Raw genomic sequence first — 13,240 nt, forward strand, 5'->3', positions numbered from 1 at the left:
TCAGGGGAGGGAAGGATTCGCCTGAGGTAACAGGAAGTTACTAAATAATAACTAATAAAACCCTGCGCTCAGACCTGCTATTCCGGTCTCCTTTCCTCACACACCTGTGCCATCTACACAAACTACTCTGGCCTGAAATTTCAAGGTCTCGACTCCCTATTTATTTCATTATTATTGCATTTCAAAAATACTCTAAACATGGTGACTTGCCTTGCAAGAAAAAAGACCAGTACTTTCTTAAGGATCATCTCACAGCACCAACTTCTTTTAACACTTCTATTTTGGGGCTATTAATATTGGAAAGAATGTCTCTACTCATAACCCAAATAACGGCTGTTTCCCTTCTATGCTGAACAAACAGGATACAACTCACTGCTGTTGAGACCAGTCACTGAAGAAAAAGAACTGGGATGCGACAGCTTAATCCATCAGGGGCCCCAGCAAGGAAACAGAACAGGAGGCTGTGAACCAGTCAGCAGCTGTAATAAATAAACAGGTGCTCACACCTAAGTGGCCAAGTGTGGAAGCACACATAGGGGTCTGCAGATGCCGGGCAAGGCAGTCACTGCTGCGTTAGCAGATAGCAGTCCACTGAGTTAACTTAAAAAGTACACACCTGTCCAAAGAACCCTCTTATGAGAACAAGTCCACCTTTTGGTTTTAGTGAAAACTCCAGAACTTGTTAAAAGATGAGGAGAGGGAAATGGTGATACAAACGCCAGGGCAGGGCTAATGATTGGAGGTGCCCTGACTGACCGCTGACCTGCCAATCACAGGTGAGTAGACATTCAGGGCTAGATTCAAAACTTTCTACACCGCAGTGTGGGGTTGGGGGTGGGGGGTAGGATGGGCACAGAGAGGGGCCTCTGGCAGTCTCCTCACCTCCCCGTTCCCCTCCTTTCTCCTTCCCTTTTTTCCCTGCTGAGAGTCAACTGAGGTTCCTTCTCTCAGAAGTTTCTAGGAGGTTAAATTCCTGGACCTAGTCCCCATTGCCTTAGCAAGCCCAACCATGATGGGTTGGTGGGGAGATTTCTATTAAATAATTAGGTCTGTAGAACCAAACAGATCAGAGAGCCCTCGCTTAATAAGAGGCCCAGATCTGAGGGTATTGACTGAGAGGACATCTGTTATTTCCACGGTGAAAATGTGGGCTTGAGCCACACCCACGTCCCACCACCTCTCATGGGTGGCTGCAGGGGAGCTGGCCTTCCACCACGATCAAAGACAGCTTCTCTAGTCCATGGCCATACCACCCTGAATGCACTTGATCTTGTCAAAGACAGCTTCGTTCTCCGCCTGCACGGGGAGGGGACTGTGCAGCCCAGAAACACACTCACCTCTTTTCAGCTGATTCTCTGACATGTTCAGCAAATGCTGCCTGCCACACTCCCACCCCTCCTGGGCCCTGAACTCCCATTTCTACCCTGACAATCACTGCTAAGGTGCCTATTTCTGGCAAAGGAGGCAGCTACTCCAGAAACGTCTATGAGCAACTGTCTCTTGACGCCTTCACTCTCAGACGACACTCAGGACCCCCTTCCTGGTTTCTCTTAGACCTTGTCTTGCCAGGGTTTGTGACAAGTAAATCTTTACAGCCTCTCTCAGAGGGAGAAATCTCTGTCCTAAAGGACATTTTATTTTCCAGTCCCTGGGTTTTCACTGATCCCATCAAATCTTTCTCGTGGGGTAAAACCAGTATGGTGAAAGCCTGTACACAAGTGTTCATAGCAGCAGCATCTGTGAAAGCCAAAAGCTGTGAGCACCCAAATCTCCTTCAGTGGATGAAGAGATAAAAATTGGAGGCATATTTATATTATACAATGGCACACTAGACAGCAGCAGAAAGAAGCAAACTATTAATACGCGTAGTAACATAGATGAATCTCTAAGGCGCTGTGCTGAGTGAGAGAAGCCAGCCTCGAAGGGTCACATTCTGTATGATTCCCATTTTTTAAATAATAGAACTATAGTGATAGAGAATAAATCAGTGGTTGCCAGGGGCATGAACAGGTGATCAGGACGTCTTTATAAAAGGATAACGTGAGCGAGATTTGAGGGGAGATGGAGCCGTTCTATATGCTAATTGTGAAGGTTATCCATAACTATATATGTGTTAAAACTTACACAGCTAAATACCAAGAGAAAAAAGTCAATTTTACTATATGGTAATTAAAAAAAACAATATAATCGAATCTAAAAACAAATGCTCAGTGTGAATCCCATCAGGTAACTCACCCGCTGGCTCCGCTAGAGCAGCTTCCCTCCCCAGGGCTCCCTGGGGTCACCTTCCCTGAACGCTCCAAGCCAGCCCCATGGTAATGGCTCTTGTAACTCATCCCCCGCCCCCCACCTGCTTCATCTGATTCTACAAGGTGGTCAATATCTGAGCCCCCAAAGCGGGGATTCCCACCTAGGAGATTGCAGCTGGATCAGGACAGGGCACCATGCAATTTCAGCTTGCACGGTGAGAAACGGTTCGTTTCTGACGCTCCCTCAGATCTTCTGAAGACATGGTTTGGGGGTGTGGGGAGAGTTCAGGGGGGCGTTAGTCTGGATCCTGGAACCCCTCATTAATCTCCCTGTTTAACAAGGGGAGCAGACTTCAGTTTCAGAACCATGAGCAGGCTAGAATTTCATACCCTTGTTTTGTCATAAAAATGTTAATGTTTTGAATTCCATGTTATTAGGCCAGCTTCCATCTTGCTGAAAGAAAAGTTAGAAAAGCAGTATAATTTCCCACATTTCAGAGTCTGAATTTTTTCCAGACCCATATTAGCATTTCAATGTGTTATGATGTTTGGGATCTCAGAAGATGTTACTCACTGGAACGATAAACGTGACTAAAGTTCAACAACAGAAAACAAACCCAGTGTGGGTGCCAGCGGCCTGCTGACCTTTTTGAGGAAAGGATGACACTTAGAATCATGTCCTCAGGACCTTCCTGGACTTCCCCTGGCCCAGAACAAAAGATGAGACGGAACTGTCAGAAGAGAAAGTGAGGAATTCCTGGACGTTAGATGCCTTATGGTGCCAAGGAGAGTGTGACACGTGCTGGGTCCTTGCCAGTGATTGGCAGCAGGATGCCCACGCCATGCGGCTGCTGCTGGGATCGTTACACAGCCAAGCATGGCCTCTACCACTAACGTGGAGAGCATTACAATGAAAACACTGTGCAAGAGTGAAAATGCCATTTTTGCTGAATTTAATGTTTTCCGAAACAGTGGCAGTGACTGAAAACGACAGGAAATAGGTGACCTTCATCTTCAAAAACCAACAGAAAATTGCTTTCAAATTGCATGGTAAAATCAACTCACAAAGAGCTTTGAAAATAAAAACCGAATTCTTAGGATTATCTTCCAGAAAAATGATGCCCATTCCCCACCAGGACTGTAGGAAATTTCCTGTGACCTCATCAACAAGCGGCATTTCATTAAAAAGCAATCACTGCCCATGTGACCCGGAGAAAATGGCTTGTTGTTTTACTGTATATTTCTTTTAATCTTAGTAGGGTTAATGTCATTCATTTTTCAACTGAGTTCTTAATATATTTAGGATAGTATCATTTTCTGCCCAGTTTTTTGCAAACAATTTCCCAGTTTGTCACTTGCCTTTAGTTTTTGTTTTGGATTTCATTTTAAAATAAGATGTTTTATAGTTTATAGTTTTATACAGTGAAATATTTAAGTCCTTTGCTTTGGAATCTTTTTGGCTGGTTTTACTATTTTATTATTCGGCAACTAGAGACCAGTTAATCTTCACCTCTAGTTTTTCCTCAGTTTTCTACAGTTTGATATGTTACACTGAACTCTTTAATCTACCTGAAATTTATTTTGGTATACAGTCAAAGTATGTTTTTGTTTATTTCCATTTATCAAAACCTCTCCCAGTCATGAATAAAGCTGACCATCCCTATGGATTTCAATCACAGGGTGAGTCATCCTGTGCACTGAGGTCTGTCTCACAGCCCCTCTGCTCCAGCCATCTGCTGAGGAAAGAGTCAAGACCACATTGTTTTAATCCTTAGAGTTTGCACAACATTTTAATATCTAGTAGAATTACTCTTCATAATTATGTTGCTTTCTACTAATTTGTCCCCAGTCATCAGGGGAAATGTTTCTCCAGTTACATTTCAGGAAGAGATTCTGGGTCCTTTCTGAAGAACTAATGATCACTGCAGTTGGTCCTCAGGCTTGCACCCGGCAGCCTGGGGCACAAAAAGGGAGGATCTTGGGGTGGCTGATGTAGCGTCTGGAGTCCAGGGAAGAGAAACAACCCCACCCTCCCTCAATTATTAATGAGGAAGGGGCCCAAGCACCGGGATGAAGAAGCTCCAGTCCTGAGAGTGGGCTGTCCCAGGTCAGCATGGGACCCACGGTCAGAGCACCTCTCAGGACGGACACAAGCTGGTGACCAGGGAGGACGTAATGGGAGGAAAGGGAGCACAAGGGTGAGGTCACCATCACAGGAGGAGGACGGGACCCGCCCTCAGGAATCCATACCTCGCCCCCAGCAGTCAGAAGTCAGTAAGCCGTGGAACAGGGTGCTTGCTTTTCTGTCTGATTGTGAATGATTTCCTTAGAGTAAAACTTGCTAATCTATATTCTTAAGGGAAAATGTTTTCAAGGGGACATCTTGATAGGGCGAGCAGGCATAAAATTCTCGCTACCCTCTTTCCGGTTTCATTGGAAAGAACCAAAGCACAGAAAGCATGCAGACTCTCAGGCCTTCACAGGTATGAGCACCAGCACACATGCCACACGTGGGTGTAAAGGGTTTTCTCTTGCAAAGAGGCATGCTGAAGGGTGTTCCCGCCACGGGGGTGCACATGATGCGGTTCTTCTTCAGAGGGCAAATTTTAGACTTTCACATGTACTAGTTCCCTAGGGCTGCCATAACAAAGTACCACAAACTGAGAGGCTTAAAACAACAGAAATTAGGTATGGAACTTGGTAAACTGTAAGCTGAAGACCAATCACATTTGCTACACAGGCTGCCTGAACACTGTGACCATCTCTCCAGATGGACCCCTCCGTGCTTCTGGAGGCAAGGATGGCCAGGCCAAGCTGTGGGACCTCAACGAAGGCAAGCACCTTCACACGCTAGATGGTGGGAACCTCATCAACGCCCTGTGCTTCCGTCCCAAATGCTACTGGCTCTGTGCTGCCGCTGGCTCAGCATCAAGATCTGGGACTCGGAGGGCAAAATTATCGTAGATGAATTGGAGCAAGAAGTTATCAGGACCAGCAGCAAGGCAGAACCACCCCCCAGTGGACCTCTCTGGCCTGGTCTGCTGATGGTCAGACTGTTAGCTGGCTACAAGGACCACCTGGTGTGAGTGTGGCAGGTGACCCTCGGCACCCACTAGAAACATGGCAGAGCTTTAAAAATAAAAAACTGGTTTTTTGAAGAAGAAAAACACCCAGAAATTTATTCTCTCCCAGGTGGAGAGACTAGAAGTCTGACGTCAAGGTGTCGGCAGGGCCGCGCTCTCTCCGATGGCTCTAGGGTAGGATCCGTCCTTGCTTCATCCGGGATTGGCTGCTGACAACGCTTAGCATCCTTTGGCGGTCCTCAGCTTATAGATGTATCACTCCAATCTCTGCCCCTGCTTTCACTGGCTGTCTTCCTCATGTATGTGTGTCTAACTTGTCTTCCCTCTATGTGTATCTCTTTTCCTCTTCTTATAAGGACACCAGTCCTATTGGATTAGAGCCCACCCTAATGACCTCATCTTAACCTGATTACATCTGCAAAGATCCTATTTCCTAATAAGATCACATTCACAGGTACCAGGGGTTAGGACTTCAGGAACACATCTACAGGAACACATCTTTTGGCGTGGGGGGACACAGTTCAACCGGTAACAAACATCAACCGACCTTGTTCACTAAAGTCATTGCATAAACCAGCAACTCCGTGTCGACCCCATCCTTTTCCTCCAGGATTTCCATGATATTTGACCAAGGTTTGACTCCTAGAATAAAGCAAAAATCATTAGAAACAGCAAGTCAACACTCCTTGTCCAATTCACATCACAGTTTATCCAGAGACTTATCACCCAATGATGGCAGTGCCTTTCAGTCACCAAATTTCAAAGCATGACACAATTCTTAGGATGGACTTGAATATGTTTCCAATTAGGTGACGATATACCATGTCATCCTTGTCTACTTGAAAACGTATACTCTTCAGTGTCAGGATGCCTATCAGTTTGTTTGAAAAGTTCCCTTTATATTAAATAGGTGATTTTTTAAAAATCCATTCATATGCAGCTTTTTTTAGACCATGCATTTTACTCTCCAAGTGTGGAAATTCTTTGTAAGCACTCTCTGTATGTCCATCTCCTGCAAGGAAAGGGGACACAGGAGAGCTTTACAGTCACTCTAGCAATGGACTTCAAACAATAACTGTGAAACGTCCATCTAGCAAACATTTCAAGAACAGAAGTATATTATCTGTATTCAATCAAGGCACAAATAACTATTTAAGCATCAACCAGGTACCAAGGAACTGGGTCTCTGGGAGTCTGTCATCAAGAGGTTATAATCAAATGGAACAGTTAGGCACAAGTACAGGAACACACCTCAGCACAGGGTAAAAGCACTTAGAAGGCAAAGCACTTAGCCAAGCCTGTCACTCAGCAAGGGAGGTCTGTCTCTTGCAGTGCGATGGTCGAGGAAGGTTTGGTGCAAGAGGTGACTCCTCAGTGGAGCTCCTGGGGGAGGCTCCTGGAGGCTGTCCCGTGGCTCCAGGGAGGGCAGGGAAACCCTCCACGTTCAGGATCGCCAAGCCAAGGCCAAGGCCACAAAGGGTACACGACGTCCTGATGTGATTTCCTACGCTGGAGATAAACATCTGCAGTGAAGTGTTGCCTTGCCCTTGGCGTGGCGGTGTGGAACGTGCAGCTCTTTCCTGCTTTCTCTATAAAGATCTCAAAGGGACATGGCTTATTTTTGCTGAAAAAGTAAAGTCTGAAGTAACCTAAAACCAGTGGGTTCCAAATGCTGATTCATGGATGGGTTATGTCAGAGCTGATTTCCTGGCCTTGAGAACAAAAGCTCCCCAAGGGCAGTGATGTGTCTGTCTTATCTCTGTGCCCTTGGCAGAGTGCCCGGCACATAGTAGGTGCTCAATAAAATGTCTGACTAGTGACTGGAGACCCCTGAGAGGGCATAGGTGGGTTAAACTGGGGCAGTTGTAAAAGAGCCAGAGGGTTAAATGCACACCGTAAGAAAAGAAGAGAAGACAGGAGAATTTTAAAAGGAATAGGCACCTACTATACAATGTGAAAGACACAGATGTAGTTTGATGTACAGGTCTGTTGGTGCTCCCAGCCAGGGAACAAAAAGCCTTTTCCTTTGGACTAGCTGCCCAGTTGGTCCAAACTATGAACCTATGGACTAAGCTTCTATGACCCTTTGTTACTGTGAACACAAAAGCATGATCCTTTGCCTGCTAACTGTTGAAAATTCTTGAAATTCTTGAAATTCTTGAAAATTATCTTCTTGCTGATCTTTATCATCAAACTATTTTGAAGTCCACACCTGTTCTCCAAAGCCCAGCAAAGTAACTGCTTCCGCCCTCAAGACAATCAGTGTGGTCAGTAGGTCATGGGTCTCACTGTCCAGGAATCGGTCAAGCATTCCAAGTGCCTTTGCTCATGTTTATAACAAGGACAACTTCCGTCATTCACACTCACACCCGACCTCAGTACAAAACACGAAAACACGAGTTCTACTGGGTTCCCCACATACGCGTAAAGAAAAGCCTATGCAAGAGGGAAAACATCAGTGCGAAGGATTCCTAGTGGGGCTCGGGGGTCCAGAACTGCTTCCTGGTTCCTTACTTTGGGGTCACTCATGTCAAACAGGGCCTGGGGAAGGAAAAGACAAGAAGCAACCACAGGCATCCCAGAGAGAGGGATGTACCTGGACTATCTCCTCTCTTCCTCTCTCTCTCGTGCAGACACACATATCTGTGGACTAGTTTATCCATTATAATGAAAACACTCAAACACTGGTTTAATTAAAAACCGTGTTCTTCAGCGGTAATATCTGACTCCCTTCTTACCATTTAAGGATTTCAAGACTGGAAATTTGCATGTATTCATACACTGTTGGGATAAATGTTCACTGTCCTTTGACTGTGTGGGGACCAGAAAATAGAAACTTTTTAGAAGAATGAAGGGGAAGGGGAAGAAACCTTCTAGTTCAACACAAATAGCCTGGCAGGGCTCCAGCTGGCCTGTATCAAGCACCAGCAGTCGTAACTGTCCCAAGAGCCGCCATCTGTCAGAACTAAATGGTCCAGTTCACCCCCACCACCATCACCTTTGTTGCTCCATTTGGGGTTTACGTGTGTGTATGTGTAGGTAGGGGACGGTCCTGTATTAGAATCATAAACCACACGATCTTCCCCCTTCACATAACAGAGAACGAAACCGAGCCCCAAAGTAGTGGAATGAACAGAGGCTAGAGAGACGCGTCTAACCTGGAGGGATCGGATCCACCCTAGAGGCTCACTATGAGGTGTCATGGAGGTAGAGCACTTTGTCGATTCTCCTGAGCACTGATGGAGAACGTCAGGAGACAGTAATTTCCTTCATCATTATCATCCGTCTCCCTCCAACTCCACCTCCCCTTCCTCCACCCCAAACACTGCAGTGAGTGTAGGTTCCATGACAGCCTGGCTTTTCTCTGATGTTTGCAAGCACATGGTTGGCACTTATAAATTCGTCAAACAAATGAGTTTTATACGAAGAACGCTTAGAACAGCGTCTGTTGCATGGCAGGCACTCGAACAGCAGTAGCCGCCACTGCAGTGGTGGTGGGTGGAGGACACCCACACGGACCCATAGGCCTTCCACACAGGCTCCCAGGCCAGAGTCCTCCTCCCACCAAACCGCAGCACTCCTCCCTCAACCCAGAATAAACTGCTCAGCACTTCTCCCTCTTACTCTCCCCCCGAGTCTCTGTATTAAACCCAAAAGAAAAGAGTAAGCTATTTTGCACGATGCCTTGTACACAAGTTGGTCTAACGCTCAAATACAAGGTCCCAGTGGCATGTTCCAAGCCTTTCAGCGTGATCAATGAACACTTAACAGGTATGCCTCTGCTCTAAGCAGCAATGGAAACAGAGCTTGAGTTCTGCCCACTCTAACCTCCACCATGCTCTGTGCATTCTTCACAGAGCAACATATCCTTGAGCAGAAGTCAGAGACGGGATCGCTTGAAAAGACAGCTGGATTCTTTTTCCCCTGTTAATCATGTGTTAGACACATGTTTAAAAATTATGTCATATCTCATCACCTCACATTCAAATGAAAAATGGAACTTCTTCAAAAGCAGTGCTGAACCAAATTAGCAGGACTCAAGATTTATGACTGAAATTTCAAAATAAGTTACCCAGTCTGTGGGTAACAAAATAAGTGCCGCCCCCTGTGTCTGAGAGGCAAACTCATACAGGCAGAGGGAGGGGCACCCCGCCCAGGGGAGCAGAGGGTTCTCGACCAGTTTCCTGTTGACCACCACAGCAAAGGTCCCCAGGAAAGGAAGTCTCTGATGATAGCAAAGTGACAAGGCAAGGCCCTCCCGTGGGCTTCCATGAGTGTTTACTGCCCTTCTCTCTTCCTGCCTGGCCCCATCCACTAGGAAGGGAAACTGACTTGAAGATGCAGGCAAAACAGTTGCCCCTGGGACTTCCCTGGCGGTCCGGTGGTAAAGAATCCGCCTTCCAATGCAGGGGACGCGGGTTAGATCCCTGGGCAGGGAGCTAAGATCCCACATGCTGCAGGGCAACTAAGCCCGCGCGCCACAACTACTGAGCTTGCGCGCCTCAACTAGAGAGACCGCGTGCCGCAAACTACAGAGCCCACATGCTCTAGAACCCGTGCACTACAGCTACAGAGCCCACACGCTCTGGAGCCTGTGCGCCATAACTAGAGAGAGAAAAAAACCCTGCATGCCACCATTACAGAGAAGCCCGCGTGCCGCAACGAAAGTTCCCTCATGCCTCAACGAAGATCCCGCATGCCACAACCAAGACCCCATGCAGCCAAAAATAAATAAATAAATAATAAATCTTTAAAAAAAGAGTCTGCCCCTGCAGTATGTGCAGACAGGTGTGACACTGAGCCATGCCCTGGAGACTAACTCCAGTCCACCATTTCATTCTAGCCCCTGAACCAAAGGGGCAGTTGCCGGGATCAAATGGGGCCCGTTTAATTTTCATTAATTCATGCATATTTATTAGTCTCTATGAAACACCTAGATCCCTCAGCTTTTATTGCTGTTCCCTAACTGGCCCACTCTTGGCCTAACAGCAAATTGTCCATCCACGCTCACAAATGAACACTTCTGGTTAACCCACGTGTGGGATGTGCGATGTTTATAAAGCAACCAGAGGAATCTGTTCTCAGACAACTTCATCTGCCGTAGGCGGTAGTAATTTTTGAGGTCTTTTAGCTCGTTTGTTGATTTTCTTTGCTGATTCTTTAAACTTAACAGTTTTCATCATCCAAAAGAATTCCTTTCTACTAAAAAAGTCTATAACATGCCCATTCTCCACCCTATCTCCCCCAAAATGAGTCTAAAGCCACCTTGAGGAGTCAAATTTATGGCTTATTTATAAACTTGTGTGGAAATGGACGTACTCGGCTGGCCCTCAGTCACCTCTGGCACGTCTGTGTACTTGCTGGTCCAGCTGAGAGGGGACTGGAGAGCGAGAGCAGCTTCTAAGCTTGCCAGGTGGAAACACACCTGCTAGTCATGCTGCTTCCTGCAGAAGAGCATGACATATTTAAGATTTTTTTTTCTTTTTTTTTTTTTTTTGGCGGTACGCGGGCCTCTCACTGCCGCGGCCCCTCTCGCCACGGAGCACAGGCTCCAGACGCACAGGCCCAGCGGCCATGGCTCACGGGCCCAGCCGCTCCGCGGCATGTGGGATCTTCCCGGACCGGGACACGAACCCGCGTCCACTGCATCGGCAGGCAGACCCCCAACCACTGTGCCACCAGGGAAGCCCGAGCATGACATATTTAGATGTCCAATTCCAGCACAGGGTTCAGGAACAATTTTACTAGCAGTAAAAGAGGATGATGTTATATGTATATGTTAGAAAATCATGGCCGAGACCACACATGCCATAGAGAAACATGGGAATGAACCACACGTGATAAGCTATGGATGAGTTTTTCCATCAGTGTTGTTCCTTTCTGTTCTCAGCCACTAGTGCTCAGTAGCAGACAGGTGACAGCACTTGCCAGAAGCTTAAGAAATTTTACAGGCAAAAATCGTGACGTTGAAGAAACAACCCCTTGGCTGTTTTGATTTTATATTTTTACAAATTGGGGAAAGATGGCCATTGTTTTGTCTTGGGGGAGAGAGTAGAGCTGACAGCCTCTGACTGGGCCTGCAGGTAGAGTCTCGGGGGTAGGGTGCCCTCGGGATCACTCCTCTACGTCCACAACATGCCCTCCATGAAATGTGCAGTCCGAGGAAGGAAGGTCACAAGAAGGTTGTCCCCTCTAACATGGCGCCCACGACAAGGGCCCATGGGTTACCTGAAATTTAGGACAGGCAAATGAAGAGTCCGCTAATTGTCCTAAAGCAACCCCCAGAGTTGGAGGATGGAGTATGAATCTTCCAAGGACCGATGAAAGGACTGGCCTCACTCTCTCCACAAATACCCACCTTTGGCCTTAGGCCTCATTGACTGGCCCTGGGAAAGCCCGGCCTGGCTTCTGAGCCATTGAGAGCCTCCATTAGGATTCTCAGGGGGTCCCACTGATCTGCTCCTGAGGCCATGAAGGTCTTCATGCTCGTGCTTCAGATGGCAACGGGCTGTGGCAGAAAGAAACCTGCCCCTGTCTGGGATCCACTTTCCAGACTCACAGCTCCCGACCACACACTAGGGACTGCCTCTGTGATACACCTACACACAGGCCTGGAGTCCCTTCCAGCCTGCAATCCACCGAGCTGGGGACTGAGGTCTGCCTGCGTGTTTGTGGGGAAAGTGCGGGAGCCCAGCTCACGGTCCTGGATGGCTTTCATTAACTTATATTCAAACTTTCAAAGCAACTAGTAAGCTGCTTTCTTTCATCTTTGGATTCAGCCCTGGATGTGGGTCTCTGAGCAATGCTAAGTCAGAGACACAAGTGGTTTGAATCAAAGAGGACTATTTAGGCCTCTCGTTCCTTTTTGACAGTTGTCCCTCGGCTGACTTGTTCATAAACATGTGTGTGCACATGCAGAGACACACACACACACACACAAAACCATACACCAACATGTTAACAACAATTCTCTCTGGTGAGATTAGAGGTGATTTTTTACGGTCTCCTTTACATTGTTTTTTCCAAATTTTCTACAGAGTGTTACTGTTATAAAAAGAAAAAAAATAATGTTATCAAGTTTTTGTTCTTGTTAGAGTCTTTGTGGGAATGATAATATTAATAAAAATGTCCTACTGAGGAACAAAACCAAAATATTTTTAAAAGAACAAAACAAAACAAAACAAAACACCCCATTTTAGCTTCAGGCTTCACAGTATTATAGGAGCCACGGCCTGCTTTACAGTAAACCGAATCCAAAGCTCATTCATCATGAAGTGTGTACAGCAGGCCTGCCTGCTGTGGGCCAGCCAGGTGCTGGGACACCAAGAAGAGACAGACACCCTGCCCTTGAGCAGGGCACACACTCATGGGAGACGGGCAGTGACAAGAGCACAGCAGAGAATAGGGACGCTTGAGGGCTTTGAGAGCATACGCCCATCTGATCCAAGATAGGGAGGGTGTGCTGCAAGCCGGGTAGGAGGCGGAGGTGACGAGTGGACAGGGGCTAGATGGCGAAGCGTCAGGTCCTAATCCTGTGGGCACCAGGAAGCCACTGGCGGGTTTTAGATGGAAAACGATGTGGCCAAATTTGTGCTTCAGAAGACTCCTCCAATAGCAGAGGGGAGGGTGGGCATGCCAGGGAAGGGAGAACATTCAAGGAAGCAAGGGATGCCAGGTGAGATGGTGAGGGTGTGGGATGTAGGGAAGCGAGAACATTCAAGGAACATCTGGGGGTCAGAGCCAACCAAGCAGGTGTGAGGGGAAGAGAGGAAGGAGTCAGAGTGATCCCAACAGGATGGGAAAAGAGGATAAGGAACTGGTTCTGTGTGTTCAGTCGCGGAGGCTGAAGACAGCATAAAGATAAGCTGGGTTAGCTTTATGGGTTAGCCCAGCAGTGCTTTTCTTTCA

At 47.0% G+C, this 13,240-nt stretch overlaps 1 protein-coding gene across 5 annotated transcripts in view; it reads right to left on the reverse strand.

Annotated features, from left to right (window-relative positions):
* The window catches only part of FHOD3 (formin homology 2 domain containing 3), a 501,308-nt gene that overhangs the window by 189,931 nt on the left and 298,137 nt on the right, over positions 1-13,240 (reverse strand). For all 5 annotated transcript variants that reach the window (XM_060283165.2, XM_030876573.2, XM_030876572.2 and 2 more), the window contains exon 8: positions 5,880-5,974. In XM_060283165.2, the coding sequence (XP_060139148.1) occupies positions 5,880-5,974 (95 nt within the window). The remainder of the gene's footprint in view (positions 1-5,879; positions 5,975-13,240) is intronic.

Source organism: Globicephala melas, chromosome 13 (genome assembly GCF_963455315.2).
Source record: "Globicephala melas chromosome 13, mGloMel1.2, whole genome shotgun sequence".
In the NCBI taxonomy this organism is placed as follows: domain Eukaryota; kingdom Metazoa; phylum Chordata; class Mammalia; order Artiodactyla; family Delphinidae; genus Globicephala; species Globicephala melas.